Source organism: Hypanus sabinus, chromosome 9, assembly GCF_030144855.1.
Source record: "Hypanus sabinus isolate sHypSab1 chromosome 9, sHypSab1.hap1, whole genome shotgun sequence".
NCBI classification, from domain to species: domain Eukaryota; kingdom Metazoa; phylum Chordata; class Chondrichthyes; order Myliobatiformes; family Dasyatidae; genus Hypanus; species Hypanus sabinus.
Genome location: NC_082714.1, coordinates 149,724,325 through 149,748,627, shown reverse-complemented (window position 1 = coordinate 149,748,627; position 24,303 = coordinate 149,724,325). Strand labels below are relative to the sequence as shown.

The window sequence follows — 24,303 nt, the reverse complement described above, 5'->3', positions numbered from 1 at the left end:
ATAGAAAGGGGCATAGTGAAAGGGAGGGCACCCTTGTTGGATCTTGGCCTTATGTGATGGATCTGACCATATTAACATTGTATGAGTTTAAGAATGTTGTAATCTGTCAGAACTGAACACTCTACCATTTTCCAGTTAAGCTGAATTGATTTTGAGGATCCTACTGATTGAGGGATTGAAAATATTTACATTATGGAGACTATTAGATGTTCATTAGCATTAGTGGAAGAAGCGTATTTGAAGTTTAAAAGCCTCACAAAGTGCTTGAACACCAGTGGGCTGTGGCTACTTCAATACAGGGTTCTGAGTAATGATTTTCCCATTAATTGAGATGATTTGTCAACAACTCTATAATCATTGTTTCATGTGACTTTCAGAGTGGACTGTGGTCATTTCTTGTTCATATTACTGTGTCCCATTGCCAGCAGTTGGCCAATGATACAAGCTGCATGTATTAAACTCTGAGCACCACGAGGTGCGGAGAGGTTTAACAACTGTAAGGAATTTATATGTTCTTCCTGTGACGCCAAGGTTTCCTCTGGCTGCTTGTTTCCTCCCACATTAATTGGTCACATGAGTGTAATAAGGCAGCATGGCCTCACAGGTATAACTAGGTAAGGGTCTGTCACTCTGCTATACCTCTAAAAAATAATTTAAAAAATGTACAACTAGGAGTCCTTGGCATACCTAGCTGAAAGCCAAGGTAACCAACCTTGATTTTTCCATGCCCTTATACAGTTGGTATGAGGATGCACTTGGCAATTATGAGGAGTGATCCCTCTCCTGTTATTGGATATAAGGTGTGTATGTTTCTCTCTGAGAACTGTCATATGATTCGGCTGCAAGGACTAGTTTCAAAAAGCCCTTGAAAAATTTCAAATCCTTGTTTATTCAATGCCATTTAACCACAAGACTGGTTGTCACAAAAGTACTAACTGCACAGATCGATCAACAAGGTGGTGTTATAAGGTAGAGTGTAGACACATGCACAGTCCACAGAACACCTAGCTTTAATAAAATCACTCACAGGTTGCTATTTGCAGTTACTATTGAAAACAATTGAGCAGTATCAGAGAAAGAGAGAGAGAGAGAAATATTGTAAGATTACAAATTTACACAAAAAAGGATTATTTGTCTTTTGATTGTCTTAGCAATAGCAGGTTTTTTTTTAAATAAGAACTTATCTTCCACTGGGAGGGGCAAGTGTGCTTGCAGAGAGCACAGTTCATATTGGGGAAAAAGCAGGAGTTCATAAATAGCAAGGACCATTAAAAAAAACAGTGATTGTACCACGCTGTTGATAACAACAAGTCACTGTTGCCCCCATGATGTCCAAAGCAAAGTCTCAATGACAAAGAAGGGTTCAGTTGACATTGTAGTTAACATCATATCAGATTTCTTTGTGTCTTTTCAATAAAGGCGCATTTCCGTAATGAAGATAGTGGTGCAGACGTTTAAAATGAATTAAGTTTTTTTTTTGAAGGTCAGATCTCATTCATAACTCGGAAGCCATTTTCATTTTCCTTCTGTGAGGGTTAAGACAAAGCAAACATCAGCTGCATAATCCACACATCTCATAGCTGGATGGGCGCCACAGTCAAGGGGTGAGGGTGCAGTCTGTCCTCTGCTACAAGTACTCAAGTTCAAGCGCATGTCGTAGGGCCTCGAGGTCTGCGTGGCACGAGATCCTCCAGAAAGGCATGTTGTTCTGCAAGAAGCACAGGAGAGTTTGCTTAAAGGAATGGTGTCAGGCTCCGATCTGCAACACGGTGACCAATCAGAAGATTTAATTCGAACAAACATTGCAACACATATAAACACAGGTGATTCTGCAGATCTGGGAATCCAGATCAATGCAAACAAGATGCTGGAGGAACTCAGCAGGTCAGGCAGCATCTATGGAAAGGAATGGGCTGAGACCCTTCATTAGGACTGGGAAGGAAGGGGGAAAGAAGCCCAACCTATTTGATGCTTTGGCTCCTGCTTGTAATGGTGGGTTTGAGGGTGGAGGGTCTACAGCATTAAATATCTAGCTGCCGTACACTCTCGATCAAAGACTCTGGGAGAGAAACCAGGTCATGCAAGAAGAAGAGAGACATTTGGAATTGGGTGGATTGGACTTGAAGAAGATTTTTGTTATTATCAAGGTGATGGCTGTGAATGAATTATGGCGTGGGTGTGCTGTGGTTGGGAGAGTGGCACTTAGTTGGGAGCGGGAGGTGGTCAAACACTGGGACATGTCACTCATAGTCAGGGATAGCTTGGAAACTCAATATTTGGGTGGGCTTGATAGTTATGGTAGTTGGGGATGAGTCAGGGAGGTCTGAGATTGGTCAGCAGATTAGTGAGCGACAAGTGGATGTCAAGTGCTTGGAGGGGATGGTGGTAATTACCAACAGTGTGGGTAGAGATTTGAGGGGAATCTGGGTTAGGGTGACTCATTAAAAGAAGATCTGCCTGCTGTGTGTTCTCAGCATTGCACTGGGCCCAGATCAGAATCAGAAGCAGGGTTATTATCACTGAGATTGTACATAGAATACTGCAGTGCATACAGGCCTTTCTGCTTGCGATGTTGTGTTGACCTTTTAACTTACTCTAAGATCAATTTAACCCTCCTCTCCTATATAGCCCTCAATTTCTCTATCATCTGTGTACCTGTCTAAGAGTTTCATAAATGCTTCTAATGCATCTGCCTCTACCTTGACCATGCAGGGTGCTGCATGCACTCACCACTCTCTGTTCGAAAAACTTACCTCTGACGTCTCCCCCTTTACTCTTCTCCAGTTACCTTAAAATCATGCCCCTGGTTTGAGCCATATTTTACCCTGGGAAAAATTTTCTGAACCTCTTATCATCTTATAGGCCTCTTTCTGGTCGCTTCTCATCCTCCTTCATTCCAAAGAGAAAAACGCTAGATTGCTGAACCTATGACATGTTCTCTAATCCATCCTTCCTACAGGGAGGTGACCAGAACTGAACACAATATTCCAAGTCTGGTATATATAGTGAAATGTATTGTACTGATGAAACAGACTGGCAGGTGAATCTTCTGCGTGAGGGACCTGTGGAATGAAAATCACAAAATTGGCATCCAGCTGAGCAACTATATCATGGAATGCTGCTATGTTTGATTGGCTGCTCCCTGCATTGGCACGATAGACAGAATGAGGACCCAGGCGGAAAATAGGGGACTTTGCAATCCACACAGTAAATCCTTAACTTTCCAGATTCTGTTGTTTTTCTTACTGAAATGGAATCACGTGGCACCCAAGAAAATAATGCTACTCAATAGTAGTGAGCTCTCCAGATCAACTGCACTAACCTCTCAAGTTAGAGGCATTGTGGAAGGCAGCCAAAGACTTTGTTGAGTGGTAGGGAATGTACGCAAATCCATTATTATTTTAGTGAAATGTTTCTGCCTGTGATGCAATCAATATTGACAGGTGTGTTTCAAAATTACAACAGATCAGCTGTTGAAAGATTTCCCTTGAAAAAGATTTAATGTTAACAGGTAGTGAATTTGGAAACTCCTGTGGCAAACTAAAAGCAATGGGGACCAAAGATTAAACTAAGAATTTGAGCACCGACACTGAAATTATTTTGCACATCTGTATTGAAGTCTCACACCAACAGGTTCAAGAACAGCTTCTTCCCTTCAACCATTCAGTTCTTGAACCAACTTGCACAACACTAATCATTGGTTTAAATACACTTTATGACTATCAGCACTCTGATTTTGATCACTCAGCACTGAAATTGACCTTTTTGTTCTAGTTGTATTCTTTCTTGTAAAGCTTTATGTTTAATTTTTGTCTTTTATATGCTTATATGATGGTTTTTGCCTGTGATGTTGCTGCACTTTTTTTTATTGCAACTCTGCATACAACAATAAATTCAACATTGACTTTGATAACTGCTTCACAATCTACATAACACTTGTGCCTTAGGACATAGGGTGGCACGGTGGTGTAGTGGTGAGCACAATGCTTTACAGTATCAGTGACCTGGGTTCAAATCCCACCGCTACCTGTACATTCTCCCAGTGATGTATGGGTTTCCTCTCACTGTCCGGTTGGTAGGTTAATTGGTCATTGTTTATTGGTTCTGTGGCTAGACTAGGATTAAATCCAGGGATTGCTGGATGTGAAGGGTCAGAAGGTCCTATTCCGCACTGTATCCCAATAAACAAAAAAAAAGAAAAATATTAATATGAAGGTAAGTCTGTGATCTATTTATGGCACTAGGCCAGAGAATGGGCCTGAGGTTTCTCATCTTAACTCCATTCTTCACTGGGATACTGTGAGGATCCATACTGGGCACAAATGGTGTATTGTCGTTCTTTAGAGTTGAAGCAGTTTCTGTTTGTGCTGGCATCAACCCAACCAAAAAGTTGAGATAAATATCTAAAACTGACAGATCAAACTACTTGGTGAACATTGCTGATTTAGTGGAAATACTCATTTATCTAGCATGCCCAAAAACCAGCATGTGATTTAACACTGTAAAGTGAGACTGAACATGCAACAGATAACACAGTTTACTGCTTCCTCCAGGAAGACAAAAATGCTAACTCAGACAAGTTTAAGGGGTCACCTTAATCCATGCAACAGAAAAGTAAGCTTTTAACCAATGCAAGGTCATTCCTTAAGACTAAAGGCATAGGAGCAGAATGAGGTCATTCAATTCATCGAGTCTACTTCACCATTCTATAATGGCTGATTTATTATTCCTCTGAACCAATTCTCCTGCCCTCTCTCTGCAACCTATGATGCCCTGTCTAATCAAGAGCCGATCAACCTGCTTTAAATATACTCAATAACTTGGCCTCCACAGCCATGAATTTCACAGAATCAATATGCTCTGTCTAAAAAAACAAATCCTCCTCAGCTCTATTCTAAAGGGCCATTCCTCTGTTCTGAGGTTGTGCCCTCTGGTCCTAGACTTCCAACTTTTAAAAATACCCTCTCCATATCCACTCTATCTAGGCCTTTCCATATTCAATGGATTTCGATGAGATCATCCTTCGTTCTTCTAAACTCCAGCAAGTTCTGAACCAGAGCCATCGAATGCTCCTCATACCTTTTTATCCTTGGGAACCGAAGACAAATTTGTCCCCAATTATTTTTTTTTTAGGAAGTGCTTGCATTTATGATTAGTGCGAGCCAATAAGGGAAACAAACTGCATAAGATTTAATCTGTACTATTCATGCACAGCTGAATTGTGATCATATGATGGGAGGTTTCTGTTACTGACCTCCAAGAGGACCACAACCTTGTTGTAGGATTTTGTGGCCTGAATGCCTCAACGACCCAGAGGGCTACATTGGCTAGAATTAGGCTCTTGGCAGAGTCACTCAGATCAAAGGTGGTCCACTGGTCGTCCAGTTTCAGGGGTTCAGCTCAGGGCTAACAACCCTGACTGGTCAAAACAAAGTTGTTACGGAAACAGCAATGAAGATTTCTTCTATGTGGCCAAGAACATAGAAAGATGTGGAAACCATAGAAAGGGTGCAGAGGAGATTTCCAAGGATGTTGCCTGGATTGGAGAGCATGACTTATGAGAACAGGTTGAGTGAACTCAGCCTTTTCTCCTTGGAGTGACGGAGGATGAGAGGTGACTTGATAGAGGTGTATAAGATGATGAGGGGCTTTGATCGTGTGGATAGTCAGAGGCTTTTTCTCAGGGCTGAAATGGCCGCCACAAGAGGGCACAGGTTTAAGGTGCAGTGGAGTAGGTACAGAGGAGATGTCAGGGTTAAGTTTTTTATGCAGAAAGTGGTGAGAGTGTGGAATGGGCTGCTGGCAACAGTGGTGGAGGCGGATAAAATAGAGTCTTTTAAGAGACTTTTGGATAGATACATGTTCAGCACAACTTTGTGGGCCAAAGGACCTGTATTGTGCTGCAGGTTTTCTATGTTTCTATATTCTATGTTTCTAACAGACAGAGATAGAGGACCTTCATTGCTGCCCTAAACTTCAGCTGAGTAATGGGCGATTACTTAATAATAATTAATTCTACTACTGAAGCCTGAGTGAGTCTGGCAAGTTGCTTCTCAGCTTGGCCTTCAGTGATGGAGTAATCTTTGACCTTCTCCTTTTTTGCCTTAAGGTAGTCCAAAATGAACCAAGTAAAGAAGCACTTTGGTTATCCAAAGCACAACGTTAATATGCAGCTTTTGATTCTTCTGTAAAAGTTTTACGTTTTGTCATTTTTAAGGCACTACTCCTTTATTTTCCCCCAAAAAAATCACCAGGGCCTGTTAAAGTGGGAATCCAACTAAAGTCAAGATAGCATCTTAACTACAGTTATTTGAAGCGAAAGTCTCTTCATGCTATTATACATAGCTCAGGTGTATCACTGAAGCTGATCTCATCAATCAACCTATAGACAGGCATACTGGCTGCTCTTCACGCAATGCCTTCATTACACAAACAGAGCATTCACACCCGGTACACATCAGTAAGAGGCCACTTCAGACCTTTTCTTCAAACATCCATTGAAGCTTATTAGAGTTAAATATCCTGGCAAAGACTTTGTTTGCTCAGTTGCTTCAGGTGGGGTGGGGGGTGCAGGGAAATGGGTTTGCTTTGATGTTTCGGGTCACATCGATTTGTACATTGATTTGGTTACTGGGATAGTGCTATATATTTGGTAGGACGTTCATTATTTGTCATTGTTGATATAGCGCATGGCAGGCAATGGAAACTGTTGCATACTAGAGCGCTAAATTAATTAATTAATTTATTGATCTATCTCTATTTATTTATTTATTGGAATACAGCAGTGAATAGGCCTTTCTGGCCCTTTGAGCCACACCATCCAGTAATCCCCCAATCACAGTACAATTTACAATGACCAATTAATCTACCAACTAGTACATCTTTGAATTGTGGGAGGAAACTGGAGCACTTGGAGGAAACGCACTCTGTCACAGGAAGAACGTGCAAGCTCCTGACAGGCAGCGGCGGAAATTGGAGCCGGGTCGCAGGTACAGTAAAGTGTTGTGCTAACCACTACACTACCATGATGCCCCAATTCCCAAATCTGGATGTCGCAATATCAGTATGGATAACAGTCAATTCAGATTTTCAGTGAGTTTGAATAATGTCAGAAGAAGACCTGGTTTTGTATTAATTAACGTGAATAATTTGAGATATAACACATCTGTACAGATATGCCATATCTATATGTGTGCACAATAAATTTAGATTCAAGTCTGGCGCCGTATAATAAGTTTGAAATACCAATACAACGATACCACAAGAATGTGTACAATACTATTTTGCATGTAGTATACATGTTATACAACGCTGCTGCATCCTACAAAGACAGAGTTTATGAAAAATGTTGTTTAAGAAATAATAGGAATAACATTAAGATTTTTGGATGCCATGACCCTGAAGGAGTGTAAACATTTCATTTTATCTTTTTGGGAAACCAAACCTTCGAGCCCAGAACAATGCCAAGTCTGCTGAAAAGATATATGAGGGCCATCAGCAAGGATCAGTGAGCTGACCTGAAGCTTGAAGAAAGGCCAGTGACGGATGTATGACAGGTCCTAGATGAGTACTGTAATGCAACCCTGAACTGAGTTCAGTGTCAGCAGTGTGCCTATAAAAGCTTCCTTTGGTCTCAACTTGAAGGCTCAGAGTATGTGTCAGGGTCAGAGATCATTTGCGGGCGTTTAGTGGCTGGTAGACAAGACAAGTCTGGATGCTTGAAAGTCTTGAGAAGAGGAGCAGACAGGTTACCATAATCCCAGACATCTCACCTCTCCCGGAAGATCCAGGAGTCTCCTGCATACTGATAGCAGCTCCCTGACACTCACAAATTCAAATTATATACGATATCCCAGAATTCGATTTTTTTGAGAGGGAGAGGGAGAGTGAGAGTGAGAGCGAGAGGTAGCATCCTGATTGGTCTCTCTTTGTGCTAAGTAGATCCAACGGTTTTCTCTGTGGGCGGGCTTTACAGTCAACCCCTCTCTCTCTCTCTCTCTCTCTCTCTCTCTCTCTCACATTGTCCATCTGTTCAGTTTAGTGTCCTGCAGCACCATGGCAGAGTGTTTCAAAAGAAGAAAATATAAAACGTACTTCACCCCAGATTACACTAAAGTGTACCCCTGCCTAATAGGGGTCAAAAATAATGAGAGTGTTGCTCGCTGCACTGTTCGCAACAGTGACTTTTCCATTGCCCAATTTGGGTTAAATGACTGTAAAAGACATCTTGAGGTGAGTTTAACAGGTGTCATTCGTTCATTAGCATAGCTAATGTCATTTAAACTAGCTGGCTAGCTGCTAAGGAGCTATTGATGTCCTACGTGCTGAGGCCAAACTCTTTGTTGACTTGCTTAAAGTTGTAATAGGATAAAAAATGACTCAATGATAATATAATATAATATAATATAAAATAATATAATATAAGTACATATTTTAAAGTCACATTTTCTGCATATACCCAACTTGGTTTACAGATTTAGACAAAATCACTAAACAAAATATTACATACACCCTTAGAGGTTGACCGGTGGTGGTGGGGGGGGGGGGGGGGGGTGGAATGCTACCTCTCTGAAATGAGTTTTTGTAAGGTGGGATTTCCTGTTTTTCATGATGGGCCTTGGGAGGTTAATTTATTAATCAATAATTCCCATATACAATACTTTCTACCACTGGTATCTTACGTGACCTGTTTATTTCTGCACCTGCTGCTGGAGTCCTACAATAGTGATAGAATTTAAACAACATTCCTGTCATTTGTGGAAAAAATTGTCAAACACCGAATTAAATAGCTGTCTGATAATGTAATTGAACAGGAATGACGGGGCCAATGCTATCTTGAATTTAATTCTCCAGAAGCCTGTGAATAATAATCTTCCCCAAAGCAGAACTGAAACCACCAGGATTGGATTGATTATTTCCCGGTTTAGGGTGAGTAGGTGTTTGATAGAAAATGCATAGAGACCACTTGGAATATGGGGAACAGCATTTCTGCAAGGAGCTGAAGAGTTTTATAGACTCAGCCAGCCCCTACCCATCATCGATGACATCTTCAAGAAGCAATAAGCTTGCATCTGTCACTAAGGACTCTCATCATCTGGGTCATGACCTTTTCTCATTACTAACATTGGGGAGGAGGTACAGGAGCCTGAAGACATGTACTCAGTGATTCAGAAACAGCTCCTTCCCCTCTGACATCCGATTTCTGAACGGCCCATCAATCCATGAACACTACCTCACCATTCCTCTTTATTCCATTATTTGTTTAACTTAGTAATTTATAATAAATTTTATGTCTTTGCACCTTACTAATGCCACAAAAAAATCGAGTAATCAAAGTCTGTGATAATAAATCTGGTTCTAATTACGAACGCACTCTCAAATCCTTGATGTATTAATTAATAGCTGATAACTAATAGATTTATTCTAATTAATAATTGATAACTAATAGATTTATTCTATTTGGAAAATGATACGGTTCAACATTACAGACGTACCTTTTTTGCTGCTTGTTCTTCTTCAACACCATCTCCCACCACAATGTAGACTGCCTTCCTTCCAAACCTTTGAACTATTCTTTCAAAACAGCTTTCCTTCCCTAAAAACAAACAGCATTATAGACACAAGAGATTTTGCAGATGCCAGGAATCCGGAGCAACACATTCTAAGTGCTGGAGGAACTCAGTTAAGGTTGCATTTATGGAGGGGAATAAACAGTTAAAGTTTTACTGCCCTCTGTCTCCCAACCCACACCCTGCCACCCTACTCCTTCACTCTTTTTCCACTCCCCATTCTGGTTATCCTCCTACCCCTTACGTAGAACATAGAACACGGTAAAAGGCAATTTGGCCCACAGTGTTGTGCCAACCTTTATACCTATTCTGATATTAATCTAACCCTTCCCTCATACATAGCCCTCCATTTTTCTAAGAGTTTTGTAAATATCATTAATGTATCTGGTGTTCTGTAGGGTTGGTGTTGGGACTGCTTCTTTCCACGTTGTATGTGTGTTGATGAATTAGATGATGGAATCGATGGCTTTGTGGCCAAGTTTAAGGACAATACGAAGATAGGTGGAAAAGCAGGTATCGTCGAGAAAGTAGGGAGTCTGCAGAAGGACTCAGACAGATTAGGAGAGAATGCAAGGAAGTGGCAAATGAAATATAATGTTGGAAGGTGTATGATCATGTACTCTGGTAGAAGGAATAAAGGTGTAGATTATTTGCAAAATAGGGAGAGAATTCAGAAAAAGGAGTTGCAAATAGACTTGGGAGTCCTTGTGCAGGATTTCCTAAAAGTTAAGTTGCAAGTTAATTGGGCAGCAAATGCAATGTTCGCATTCATGTTGACAGCACAAAAATATAAAAGCATGGATATAATGTTAAGGCTTTATAATGCATTGGCTAGACTACACTTGGAGTACTGTGAGCAGCCTTGGGCCCCTTATCTAAGAAAAGGCATGTTGGCGTTGGAGAGGGTCCAGAGTAGGTTCATGAAAATAAACGGAAATGCAAGGGCTAACATAGGACGAGTGTTTGTTGACTCTGTGCCTGTACTTGCTGGAGTATAGAAGAAGGAAGTGGGGTGGGGGAGGGAGGCAATCTCATTAAAATCTATCGAATACTGAAATACCTAGATCGAGTGGATCTGGAAAGAATGTTTCCTATGGTGGGGGAGTCTAGGACAAGAGGGCACAGCCGCAGAATAAAAGGATGTCCATTTATAACAGAGTTGAGGAGGAATTTCTTTAGTCAGAAGGTGGTGAATCTGTTGAATTCATTGCCACTGATAGCTGAGGAGGTGAAGTCATTGGATATATTTACAGTAAACATTGGTAACTTCTTGATTTGTAAGGACATCAAAGGTTATGGGAAGAAGTCAGGAAAATGGGATTGAAAGGGATAATAAATCAGCCATGATGGAATGGTGAAGCAGGCTCAATGGGCTGAATAGCACAATTCTGCTCTTACGTCTTAAAACATTATCTGCTTCTACCATTATCCTGGCAGCGTGTTCCACGCATCCATCACTCTATGTGTAAAACACTACTTTAGGCATCCCCCCCATACTTTACTCCAATAACCTTTAAAAAGATGCCCCATTGTATTAGTCATTTTCCCCTAGAAGAAAGTCTCTGGATATCTACTCAGTTTATGCCTGTTAGCATCTTGTACACCTCTAAATTTGTACCTTCACTTCTCCTCCTCACCCTCATGACCTCTATCCATCACTTCCCTCTGGTTCCCCACCTCTTTCCCTATATTCCATGGTCCACTGTTCTCTCCCATTAAATTCCTTCCTCTTCAGCCCTTTACTTCTTCCACCTATCCCTTTCTAGCTTCTTACTTCACCCTCCCCCTCCCCACCCACTCACCTTCCCCCTCATCTGGTCTCACCTATCACCAGCCAGCTTGTTCTCCTTCCCCTCCCCTGCTTCTTTTGGTTACCGTCTCCTTCCTTTCCAATCCTGATGAAGAGTGTCAGTCCAAAACATTGACTGTTCCCTCCCTTAAATGCTGACTGATGTGTCGAGATCATCCAGCATTCTGTGTGCATTAGACAGCCACAGTGATGTTCCTCGGAACTGAGTGAAGATGTTTTTTCATGTTCTTTCCACAGCTGAGGTGAGAGTTTTCACAATGGCATTAGGCATGATCACAGAGCAACCAAGCTGCACTGACACTTTCTTGTTCGTAGGCCAAATATGTTGGCTAATCATCTACATTCAATTCATAGTAGCCTGCCTTAATTGTTTGCATTTCGTCTACTTATCTATTAGTGTCATTCACAGGGATTCTAAAGTCAACAATGAGCAAATTTAGTGTTTGCTGAATTCAGGCTCTGCCTTTGTCTGGGCATTATTTTCACACAAGCCAATTATTATGTATAATTTAGAATAAAAATAGGTTTGCAAGAGTCGTTAACATTCCAATGTGCTTACCTGTTTTGGTAGCGCTGTAGATATTCTCTATAGGGAAGACGGTACCCAGTCCATACAATAATACCTTCGATAGGGCAGGTATCAGTTGTGTTGTTGTAACTAGAATATTCACACAATTTGATCTGCAAAATAAATCAATTGACTCAAAATATTCTAGAGCAGAGCTACACATTGTCTCAGGGTTTCATTAAGTAAGACTTTATCACACTAAGACAATGCGCCGATCATCTTGAAAGCAATTAATTTTTATAAACATTCTCTGAGAAAACAAGAGGTCTGGTCTCTCTTGAGTATTGTTCGAATGCCAGGTTGTGCTACATTCTCATTCCTTTTTCCTGTAATTGCCTACAAAAAAAAAGGAATCTCAAGAGAGCAGACGATAAGACAGAAGCAGAATTATGCTGGTTGGCCTTCTAAGCTTGCTCCGTCATTCTATCATGACTGATTTATGACATTATGACATTATGACTGATGACATGACTCCCTCTCAATTTGATTCTCTTGTCTTCTACCCATGACCTTTGATACCTTACTAATTAAGAACCTTTCAACCTTGGCTTTTAATATACCCATTGTCTTGGCCTCCCCAGCTGTCTATGGCAATGAATTCCACAGATTCACCACCCACAGGCTGAAGAAATTCCTCCTGATTTCTGTTCTAACGGGACATCTTTCTATTCTGAAGTTGTGCCCTCTGGTCCTAGACTTCCCCACCACAGGTGACATCGTCTCCACATCCAGTCTTATCTATGTCTTTCAATATTTGATGGGTAACATATGCTTGGATAATAAATTTACTTTGAACTTGAACTTTGATTCTTTATAGTGAATTCTGGCAGGCTGTTCTACTGCAAGGAGCTATCACAGTGCAGTCATAGAGAAATACAGCGCAGAAATGGCTCCTTCAATCCAAATGGTCCATGCCATCCAAGGTTCCTACTCCCATATCCCTCTGAACCTTTCCTATCCATATACTTCAGAACATAAAATGACACGGAACTGGACAGGCCACAACTTTGTGCTGATCTTGATGCTGATTTGACAGTAAATGTTCTCCCTATTGAGCATCCATATCCCTCCATTTCTTTCTATCTAAAAGTTTCTTGATCTCTTCCAAACTGCCTGATTCCCCTTCTATTCCTGGTAACACATTCCAGGCACCTATCACACTCTGCATAAAAAAAGTTGCCCCTCACATCACCTTTAAACACCCCCCCCCCGCCCCATCTAATATTGAAAATATGTGGTCTGATGTTCGATATTTCTACCATGGGAAACAGGCTCTGACTGTTTACCCTATCTATGCCTCTCATAATTTAAACAAAAACCCTCAGTCAGCTCTCCCCTCAGCCTCCATTGTTCTGAGGCCAACCCAAGTTTGTTCAACCTGTTCTTTACCCTCTAATCCAGGCAGCTTCCTGGTAAATTCCTTCTTCATCTTTTCAGCACACCCCATTCTTAAAATGGAGTGAACAGAATTGCACACAATACTTCAAGTATGGTCTGATTAAAGTTTTATCAGAAACAAGAGAAAATCTGTAGACAGGAGGAAATCTGCAGATGCTGGAAATTCAAGCAACACAAACATCAATTCAAGCATCTACAGGGAGAAGCAATGTCGATATTTTGGGCCGAGACCCTTCGTCAGGACTAACTGAAATAAAAGATATTAAGAGATTTGAAAGTAGGAGGGGGAGGGGGAAATCCGAAATGATAGGAGAAGACCGGAGGGGGTGGGGTGAAGCCAAGAGCTGGAAAGGTGATTGACAAAAGGGATAAGAGCTAGAGAAGGGAAAGGATCATGGGACGGGAGGCCCAGGGAGAAAGAACGGGGCACCAGAGGGAGATGGAGAACAGGGAAAGAGTGATAGGCACAGAGAGAGAAAAAAAGGGGAGGGAAATAAATAAATCAGGGATGGGGTAAGAAGTGGGAGGAGGAGCATTAAGAGAAGTTCTCTCTCTCTGCCCATCACTCTTTGTCTGTTCTCCATCTCCCTCTGGTGCTCCCCTCCCCTGTTCTTTCTCCCTAGACCTCCCGTCCCATGATCCTTTCCCTTCTCTAGCTCTGTATCCCTTTTGCCAACCACCTTTCCAGCTCTTGGCTTCACCCCACCCCCTCCAGTCTTCTTCTGTCATTTCGGATTTCCCCCTCCTCCTCCTACTTCCAAATCTCTTACTATCTTTTATTTCAGTTAGTCCTGATGAAGGGTCTTGGCCTGAAACTTTGACATTGCTTCTTTCTATAGATGCTGTCTGGCCTGTTGCGTTCCACCAGCATTTTGTGAAAATCTGCAGATGCTGGAAATCCAGGCAACACACACAAAATGCTGGAGGAACTCAGCAGGCCAGGCAGCATCTATGGAAAAGAGCATAGTCCACACTTCAGGCTGAGATCATTCATCAAGACTGGTGAAGTGTCACTTGATGAAGGGTCTCATCCCGAAACGTCAACTGTACTCTTTTCCTTAGATGCTGCCTGGCCTGCTGAGTTCTTCCAGCATTTTGTGTGTGCTGCTTGACTAAAGTTTTATACAGCTGCAGCATGACTCAACACCCCTACCAATGATGAAAGGAGTCCAAACTCCTACTTTACCACCTTATCTACCAATAGAGTCACATTCAGTGAACTATGACCTTAGACCCAAAGATCCAATTTTACTTCAACGGTACTAAGGGGCCCACCATTAACTGTATAATTCCTCCTTTCATTTAACCTCCTAAAGTGCATCACATTTGCCCATATTAAGCTCTATCTACCACTTCTCTTCCCATATCCATAACTAATCTTTATCCCTCTGTTTCCTTCGATTGTTCTTTACACTATCCACAGCTCTACGTGACTTGGTGTCATCTGCAGGTTTGATAATCCATCCATCACTGATATATATCCCAAACAACAGAGTTCACAGCTTTGACTCCTGTAAAACAACACTAGTCCCAGACCACCAGCCAGCATAATGGCTTTTGACCCTTTCCCTCTGTCTTCTGTGGACAAGCCAGTTTCAATTCCAGAGAAGCAATTCACCTTGGATCCCATGCATCCTTACCTTCTGAATAAAATAACACTGAGGGACCTCATCAAATGCCTTGCATGTAGGTAACATCCATGGTTTTATCCTCATCAAGCAACTTTGCCTCCTCCTCAAAAAACTCAATCAAGTTTAGAAGGCATAATCAACCCTGTATAAAACTATGCTGGCTTCCCTTAAGCAGGCCATGCCTTTCCAAATGTTCATAAATCCTATGCCTCAATATCCTATCCAGTAGAATCCTTATGACCAACAAGAGCCTCACTGGCCTATAATTATCTGGACTATTCCTAATTCCCTTATTGAATATTCGATACTTTCCAGTCCTCTGCGGCCTTGCCTGTTGCCAGTGAGAACACAAAAATCCTTTTGAAAATCCTAGGAATCTTCTCACTTGAATGTTTTAAATGTTCAGCCACTTCCCCGGGCATTTCATTCCACAGCATCATCATCATTCTGTGCTGTGTTGTATGATGTGGGCAGTCATGGTCTATCCATGACCATGGTTGTTCTTGGCAAATTCTCCTACAGAGGTCATTTGCCATTGCCTTTTTCTGGGCAGTGTCTTTGCACGATGGGTGACCACAGCTATTTTCAATACTCTTTAGAGATTGCCTTGCGTCAGCGGTTGCATAACCTGGACTTGTGGTATGCACCAGCTGCTCATAAAACCATTCACCACGTGGCTTCAGATGACCCTGATCGGCAGGGTTAAGCAGGTGCTACACCTTACCCAAGGCCGAACTACAGACTAGTGGAGGGAAGGAGTGCTTTACACCTCCTTTGGTGGAGACAGATCTCTATCCCGCCACCCATTCATTCCAGATAGTGTGTGAAAATGTCCCTCCAGCTCCTGTTCAATCTTTCCCTTCTCACTTTACACCCATGCCCTCTAGCTCTTTTGCCCTGGAAAAAAGATTGTCCATTAACCTTATCTATGCCCCTCATGATCTTATGTGCCTTTATAAAATCACTACCCATTCTCCCATGCTGCAATAAAAAAGTCCCATCCTCTCTCCATAACTCAGTCACTCAGTAACATCCTCTGCGCTCTCTACAGCTTAATAGCATTTTTCCTAGGGCAGGGTGACCAAAACCGATGTGACATTCCAACTGTAGTCTCATTAATGGCTTTTACATCTGAAACATAACATCTCATCGATTCACTTTTACATGCTATTGGCAAACAATACTGTTTATGGAGATTAGTGTCCTCTTCTGAGTCAGTCCCATCATGATGAAAGTTTTCCATTCCAGGCAATATCCTGGTGAATCTCCACTGCACCCTCTCCAGTATATGTCTTTCACCCATTCCCCTTCCCAAGCACGTCAACACAGCTGGATGAAAACGGGCCAGAAAACCACAGGAGGCTTACCTAGAGTTAATTAGACTGAGTGCTTTCAGTGCGTGTGTCAGCCACAGGTCAGTCAGAGCCTCCATGTCTGCCCTCAGTTGCAGCCACCCTTCTCTCTTGGGCGTCCCGATTAAACCTGTGCAGTGACGCAGAACCAAATCTTAATGCACATTGCTGCTGCATAGTTCTGTAGCCAAGATTAGCCAGGAAAACAATATGCAAAGTATAACTGTCAGGTGTTTGGCCATCCTTTATCTGAGGCCAGATACAAATTCACCAGTAAAAATGGTGACAAATTACTGCATTTACTAAACTCCTCCAATATAATGGATGATTTATTGACTTAATTAACGATGATATGGCCCTCTATTATAACCTGTGAAATTTGCTTTTATCTGCATTCTGCTCTTCGCTTTTGAGAGCAATTTCTTCTTTGAGGCTGACAAAGGGGAGGATGTACAGGAGCCTGAAGACTTAGATTCAATGTTTTAAGAACGGCTTCTTCCCCCTGCCATCAGATCTGTCAATGGTCCATGAAAACTACCTGATTATCTGTCTTTTGCACTATCTATTTTTTTAACCTATAGCAATTTTTATATCTTGCACTGTACTGCTGTCACAAAACAAGAAATTTCACAACATATGTCAGTAAAAATAAACCTGATTGCTTCTGATTCTGACGAGAAGCATTTTGTATTTGGATATTAGATTTGTCAGACAAAGAGATTTTATCTGAAACTTTTACAGTGGAGTTGTTATTATGTGACATATGTTATTATGCCTGTGCATGGCATGATTTATTGATACGAAAGTTTTGCTTCAGCATCAAGTTGTAGATACTTGCCCCCAACGTTGTTCTTGTAAGTGTTGTACATTTCTTTTACTCGACGGTAGCGGAATGCCAATTTCCTCATCCAGTCTACGCCCCCGTGCACTCCAGAGCCTATGCAAAGGCTTCCACCAACTGCGGCTGTTTGGAAACCATCTGTTGCAAAGTTATATGTGCTGTGTGGGAGGAGAGAGGAAGGCTGTTAGTGGCATTAGTTCCATTAATTAATGCACAGCCAAAACACTGGAGAATTATGCAGCTCGTGCGGGATTTACTTTCAGTACAAGCTCACCTCAGATCCTGCCCATTGTCATCTGAAGACACATCATCAATGTGGACCTGGTCACACTCCTGCAGAAATATAATCAAAACAAAAACTCCAGAGTTTAAGTGAACTGCAGCACACTGAGTATTCTTGTCACCGAGTTGTCTGCAGTGAGGCACTTTCCCGTGGAAAAAAATTCTTTCCTGAAACAATTGGGGGATAAGAAAATGGAATCGGAAGATTATATTGAACTCTGGAAAAATGATTTTAACCTTCAGCCTCTGACCAATATCTACATTCTGTCTTAACGGTGTTCTCTCAAGGCACCAAGGTCAAAGTTGAAACCCATGTTGGCTTTTAATATTCTACGAGCAAGATCATAGTCTGAACAAAAGAATATTGTTGGAAAGTACAGCTAATGAGGAAACGTTTAGTGGTTCTGTCAGGCTCTGTATTTCTACTTTATCGGAAGAAGTTACAGTAAATTTCTTTTGCAGATGTTCATTTGGTGGTAAACGTGCAAAGGCTTTGAAAGCTGAAACATCCATTTCAGTTCAGTAGCTTGGAGGCAGTCTGCCCCAGCTTTGCAAGTGTGTTATAGTTAGAAGCATAGCCAGCCGATTGTCAATCTCAAATGAGCTTCATTCAGCAGCAAGGGGGTTAAGCCACTGGCTTGACTTTCATCCTGAAAAGTTAGAAAATGTAGAATGGTTTTGACAGGAGCGCTTTCTGTAAAATAAATATGTGGGCAGTGGTGGATTTGCTAATTTGAGCAGATTTTAGCAGGTGAACCAATGTGAGCAGCAAGCAAGAAGATTGAAAGGAACGTTCCTGTTCTGTCTCAATGCATTGCCTAAACCGGATACTTGTCCTATTTTGGGAGATTAATAGTGGGGAAAGGAAACAACAGAACAATGATAACTTCCAGTTATTCTTTTCCTTCTCCTCACCTTCGGGCGGCAATCTTGTCATTTCTTTAGCATTTGTCTGTTTTTAACGAGGCCAAGTTGCTAGCTCAAGGCTCAACCCAGCACTGATGGAGAGTGTGCAACGAGCTGGCCCGATTCAAATGCAGGACCACTCGCCTGGAAGTCTGGCGTGGATGCCATTACACCATCCACCAGCCAATAACCTCCAGTTACGGAGGATCTTTAATGTAACAAAACATCCCAAGATGCTTAACGAGAATGTAAGCAACCAAAAAGAAAGTTCAAGGTAAATTTATTATCAAAATACATATATGTCACCATATACTACCCTGAGATTCATTTTCTTGCAGGCATTCACAATAGAATAAAGAAATACAATAGAATCAATGAAAAACTAGGCACAAAGACAGTCAAACAACCAATGTGCAAAAGAAGACAAACTGTGCAAATACAGAAAAAAATAAATAAATACATAAGTAATCATGAGTTGTGGAGTCCTTGAAAGTGAGACTGTGCCCTTAAAAGGACATAGTGTCACAAGAGTGACTAAAACAAAATCACAAACACAGTCTTTTAAAGGAGAAGAGAAATGTTGAGAGGCAGCAATATTTAACGATATAATTCAAAGCTTTTAGGGCTTTGACAGCTGAAGGTCAAGACGGGGTGGGGGGGGGGAGGTGGGGGTGATTAAAATCAGGGATAAGTGAGAAGCCAGAATTCAAGGAACCCAGTTTATAGAGACTGCATGAGGGAGGCCAGGCGAGAGAGATGTGGAATTATAACACAAATAAATAATGGAATGGAATGTGTGCCTGTGAGTGCCGGCTTGTTTTCTTAATTCAGAAATAGTAAATTATTTCCAAACATAATATTACCAAGTTAAACGCGCTCGGTATTCTCTTCCAGAACCTACCACCCTGACAACTTATTTTATTTGTTGGATCTTGTCTTAATAGCATGCCAGTGCTCAGGAAAGGCAAGTATTTACACAGAGAGTCTGCATCAACCACTCCCTGATCACGTACTCTGTTACTGATAGGTACAGTAAAGCTTCTGTTTTGCTTTTGTCTTGATTCCAACTTTGGAGATTCACTTCTCAAGCCTCTTCCCTGTTTCAGGCTTCCACTTTAGTGGCAGGTAGGGATAAGTCTGTGCTGTACTAGGACCTCTTTGACAGGCTGGAACTCATTTTCTATGAGATCTTTACAGAGGGCAGAGAGGAAACTTTAATCCTTTCAGTCTGGGCTGCAATCAAACACAGGTCCCAAAGGTGAAAGAGAGTCCTCTACCACACTGAGCCACCATTCCCATAAACCCTCAGCATTTTTTTTTAAATAACTCTGTAGCTTACCCTAAACCTGATACCTTCAGAAGCAAGGATGTGACCTTTTGCACATGCTTGTAAAATAACTGCAGCCATCTTTATTATAAATCAAATTATGACAAGAGTTCACGTCAGTTAATAGTGTTAGTGAAAACTCAGTGAAATCGAAACTTATACATTAATGACTACCTTAAAGCTTGCTAGGTTTCTGAACACCGGGATTGTGAAATTCAAATAGTACCCAACCTGCCCAACGATAACACTTGGGTCTATGTTGCAAGACATTTCAATGGATCCTAGTTCAAAACTGAAAATTCAAGATTCAATATTGCTTCTTTTCATTCTTCAGTACATGAGTGTAAAGAAGAACAAAGCGAATTGTTACTCTGGATATAAATATAAAAACAGTCCTATAAAACATAATGTACAAGTATGGCGAGTACATAGAGTGATTGTATGTCCACAAGATAATGCCAGGTCATGTGTATGTAGTGATGGTGGGGGGATTGGATTAATGGGTGGAGGTGTTGATAAGCCTGCCAGCTTGGGCAATGAGACTGTTTTTGTGACTGGCCGTCCTGCTGTGGATGCAATGTAGCCTCTTCCCTGATGTGAGTGGGATAAACAGTCCATAAGCTGGGTGGGTGGGAGCCTTCAAGATATTGATGGCTTTTTCCATCACATGTCTACATACATGACCAGGTGCCACTTTATTGGGTACAGGAGTGGAATCCAGTGTGGTCTTCTACTGCTGTAGCCCATCCACATGTTCAACATGTTGTGCGTTCAGAGATGCTCTTCTGCACACCACTGTTGTAATGTGGTTATTTGAGTTACTGTCACCTTCCTGTCAGCTTGAACCAGTCTGGCCATTCTCCACTGAGCACCATCATTAACAAGACCCACAGAACTGACTGTTTTTTTTTGATTTTGTACCATTCTCTGTAAACTCTAGAGATTGTTGTATGTGAAAATCCCAGGAAATTAGCAGTTTCTGAGATACTCAAATCAGCCCATCTGGCACCAACAATCATTCCACAGTCAAAGTCACTTAGATCACATTTCTTCCCCATTCCGATGTTTGGTCTGAACAACAACTGAGCCTCTTGACCACGTCTGCATGTTTTTATGCATTGAGTTGCTGCCACACGATTGGCTGATTAGATATTTGCATTAACGAGCAGGGGTACAGATGTACCTAATAAAGTGGCCACTGAGTGTATGTCCTTGATGGTGGTGGACTGGTGTGAGTCAACATCAACCCACCACAGTAGTATTGATTTCAAGCACTTGGAGTCGAGCCTTTAAATATAAAAGCCACAAGACCAGATGCTTATTAAGGACCTGAAACAAAGAAGACCTGTTGCATGCCCAACCATTTTCAATGTCTTTTCAGGTAAACTGTCCTCTCGATGATTGGCAATCAATTCAATGTAGTCTAACCAGCAGTTTCAAGTTCCTGGGGTGTCAACATCTTTGAAGTTCTATCCTGGGTCCAACATAACAGATGCAATTACAAAGAAGGTAAGACAGTGGCTATATTTCATTAGGAGTTTGATGAGACTTGGTATGTCACCAATGACTCTCACAAATTTCTACAGATGTACCGTGGAGAGCATTCTAACTGGTTGTATCACCGTCTGGTATGGATGAGCCACAGCACAGAATCAGAAAAAGCTGCACAAAATAGCCAACTCAGCCAGCTCCATCATGGGCACCAGCCTCCCCAGCATCGAGGACACCTTCAAAAGGCACTGCCTCAAAAAGCTGCCATCCGTCACTAAGAACTCTGATCACACAGGACAGGCCCTCTTCTCATTGCTATAATCAAGGATGAGGTACAGGATCCTTAAGACACACACTCATTTTAGGAACAGCTTCTTCCACTCTATCATCAGATTTCTGAACGGACAATGAACCCATGTACTTTACCTCACTTTTTTTGGTTCTCTTTTTGCACTACTTAATTAATTTATTTTTTGTGTATATATTTCTTATTGTAATTCATAGTTTATTAGGCATTGCAATGTTGTTCTTTCACAAAATAATATATTTCACAACATATGCCACTGTTATTCAAGCTGATTCTGATTCTGAGGGGTCTCCATAAACTTTGAACAGTTTTGACTACTTGAGAATGTGTGGGAAAAGGCCTCTGTGAGCAGCCTTTATCCATCTTCATTGACATAGCTCTGGACAAAAAGCTGCTAGCTTTCTTAAGAGAGCAACTAGCTTTCATGTGTGGAATTTTTTTTTATTTGTTCAATTTGGTCAACATTTATTGCCCATCTCTAATTATCCCTGGAATTATATATGAGGCCATTTCAAAATCAATATCATTGCTGTGTCTGGGCAATAGTATCAGTCAGAATGAGGAAGAACAGCTGGTTTCATTCCTTGAAGGGCATTAGTGAACCAGATGTTTTTAAAAATCATAACAGTAGTTTCACAGTTGCCATCACTAGCATTTTATTCCAGGTTTATTTAATTAGCTGGATTTAAATTCCCCAGCAATCATGGTGGGATTTGAACTCCTTTTTCCAAACCAATAGGCAATAATATCAGCCCAGTAAATTAACCATTGTGCTACTGGTACCCACACAAGAGCTTTTGTATCACTCTACCTTTTCAGAACACAGGGGAATTTTCACTGTTCCATTCAGTGTGGGTCAATTATTTAATTCCTTATAAAACAAAATCAAACTTCCTCCTGTATTGATTCACTTTTATATGCTATTGGTAAACACTGATGTTGATTGTGCATGGCCATTATCTTCCTCTACTGAGTCAGTCCCTCAAGATCAAGAACAACTTGTTTCCATTCCAGCTCTGTATGTTCTGAGGAGGCTAACGAGTTCAGTGTGGGATTGGTGAACTCGCCCCTATATGCTGAGTGGCTTGGGAGATGATGCATGCCTTCCGCCGTTTGTTTGAGGTTTCTGTCAGTCCCCAGTGCATGGACACAAAGTTCTCAATACCATCCATTTTGAGTGTTATAGGCCAGGGATTCCAAGCAGCCTGTGGGAAATATTACTCGTTTTCAAAGAAGCTTTGAGAACATCCTTAAATAATTTGCTTTGTCCTGCCGGTGAGCTCTTGCCATGTGAGGGCTCAGAACAAAGAATCTGCTTTGGTAATCTGGTGTTGGGTACATGAATGGTGTGGTCTGTCTATCTGAGCTGACTAAATGTAATTAGAGACACAAGAGATCCTGCAGATGCTGGAAATCAGTAGGAGGAGGCATTGAGAAAAAAGGTTACTTGTATATTTCATTAGGAGTTTGAGAAAATTTGGTATGTCACCAAGATCACTCAAAAATTTCAACAGATATACAGTGGAGAGCCTTCTAACTGTCTGCGTCACCATCTGGTATGGGGGTGGGGAGAGCTACTGCACAGGATCGAAATAAGCTGCAAAGAGTTGTAAACTTGGTCAGCTCCATCACGGGCACTAGCCTCCATCGTATCCAGGACGTCTTCAAGGATCGATGCCTCAAGTAGGTGGCATCCATCATTAAAAACTCTGCCCCCAGTACCCAGGTCATGACTTGTATTCATTGCTACCATCAGGAAGGAAGAACAGAAGCGTGAAGGCACACACTCAACGATTCAGAAAGAGCTTCTTCCCCTCTGCCATCCGATTCCTAAATGGACATTTTTGTGTGTGTGTGTGTGTGTGTGTGTGTGTGTGTGTGTGTGTGAGAGAGAGAGAGAGAGAAAGAGTATGAGTACATATCTGGCGAAAGACCCATATTCACTTGTGTCCAAGGGCTAATGTCCATCTAGCAGACCCTAGTCTGCAGACATCTTAAACCCCCTCCCACTAGATCAAGACCTTGCAATGTGAAGCATGTATGCTAGCTGGTGTACATCGACCATTTCATGGTAAAGAAGATCCCATATGCTGCTGAGACCATTAGATGTGCATTGGCTCTGTGGAACAAATGTGTTCAAGCCTTGGCCAAATCCGTGAAGGATTGATTGCCTGTCTATGTGTTTCTTCTCACAAAGGTGGACTGATGCTCTGAGAACAAACAACACTTCCAAATCACACCAAACGACATGATGTTAGAATGGTGTGTGGTCTTTGGGCTATGTAATAGGTGGGCCACCTGTGCTCTGTGAATATTTTGGTTTCACTGCTTTTCATAAATGTTTTTTTTAGATTTATAGTTGGGTAAAAATAATGAATTAAGTACCCTACTGTTCTGAAGTTGTTTAGTTTTCAAAGTTTAAGCATTTCTATATTTGACAGCTTCCACCAGTACCTCCAAAATAAAGGCTCTAGATGTGAAATTACAAAATTTTAATCCTAAATGGCAAGAAGGTAGACTTGCACTTATTTTGCACCTTTCACATCCTTTGCAGGATGTCTCAAAGAGCTTTTCAACCAGTGAAGTACTTTTATACATAGCATACACACCACAAGTACTTATAATAGCAACTACACTTTTGGTGCTATTGCAATGCAGGATCTTCACCTAAACCATGTGATAATGACCAGATAATTCAAGTTCAAGTTTAATTGTCATTCAACCATACATGGATATAGCTAAACAAAACAGCGTTACTCGGGGGGGGGGGGCAAGGTTTAAACACAATCCCATCAATCACACCCAACACAAGACACATCTC

At 41.5% G+C, this 24,303-nt stretch overlaps 1 protein-coding gene across 6 annotated transcripts in view; it reads right to left on the bottom strand.

The window, feature by feature from the left end:
- Positions 1-723: 723 nt before the first annotated feature.
- Positions 724-24,303, bottom strand: part of LOC132398942 (eyes absent homolog 1-like) — a 271,558-nt gene continuing 247,978 nt past the window's right edge. For 3 of the 6 annotated variants that reach the window (XM_059978783.1, XM_059978782.1, XM_059978785.1), the window contains 6 exons: positions 17,444-17,502; positions 17,167-17,327; positions 16,344-16,458; positions 11,939-12,060; positions 9,495-9,595; positions 726-1,708 (listed from right to left, as the gene is read on the bottom strand). In XM_059978783.1, the coding sequence (XP_059834766.1) occupies positions 1,628-1,708; positions 9,495-9,595; positions 11,939-12,060; positions 16,344-16,458; positions 17,167-17,327; positions 17,444-17,502 (639 nt within the window). In that variant the 3' untranslated portion in view covers positions 726-1,627. Of the gene's footprint in view, positions 1,709-9,494; positions 9,596-11,938; positions 12,061-16,343; positions 16,459-17,166; positions 17,328-17,443; positions 17,503-24,303 lie in introns of all 6 variants that reach the window. The other 3 variants (XM_059978781.1, XM_059978780.1, XM_059978784.1) reach the window with 2 other exon arrangements.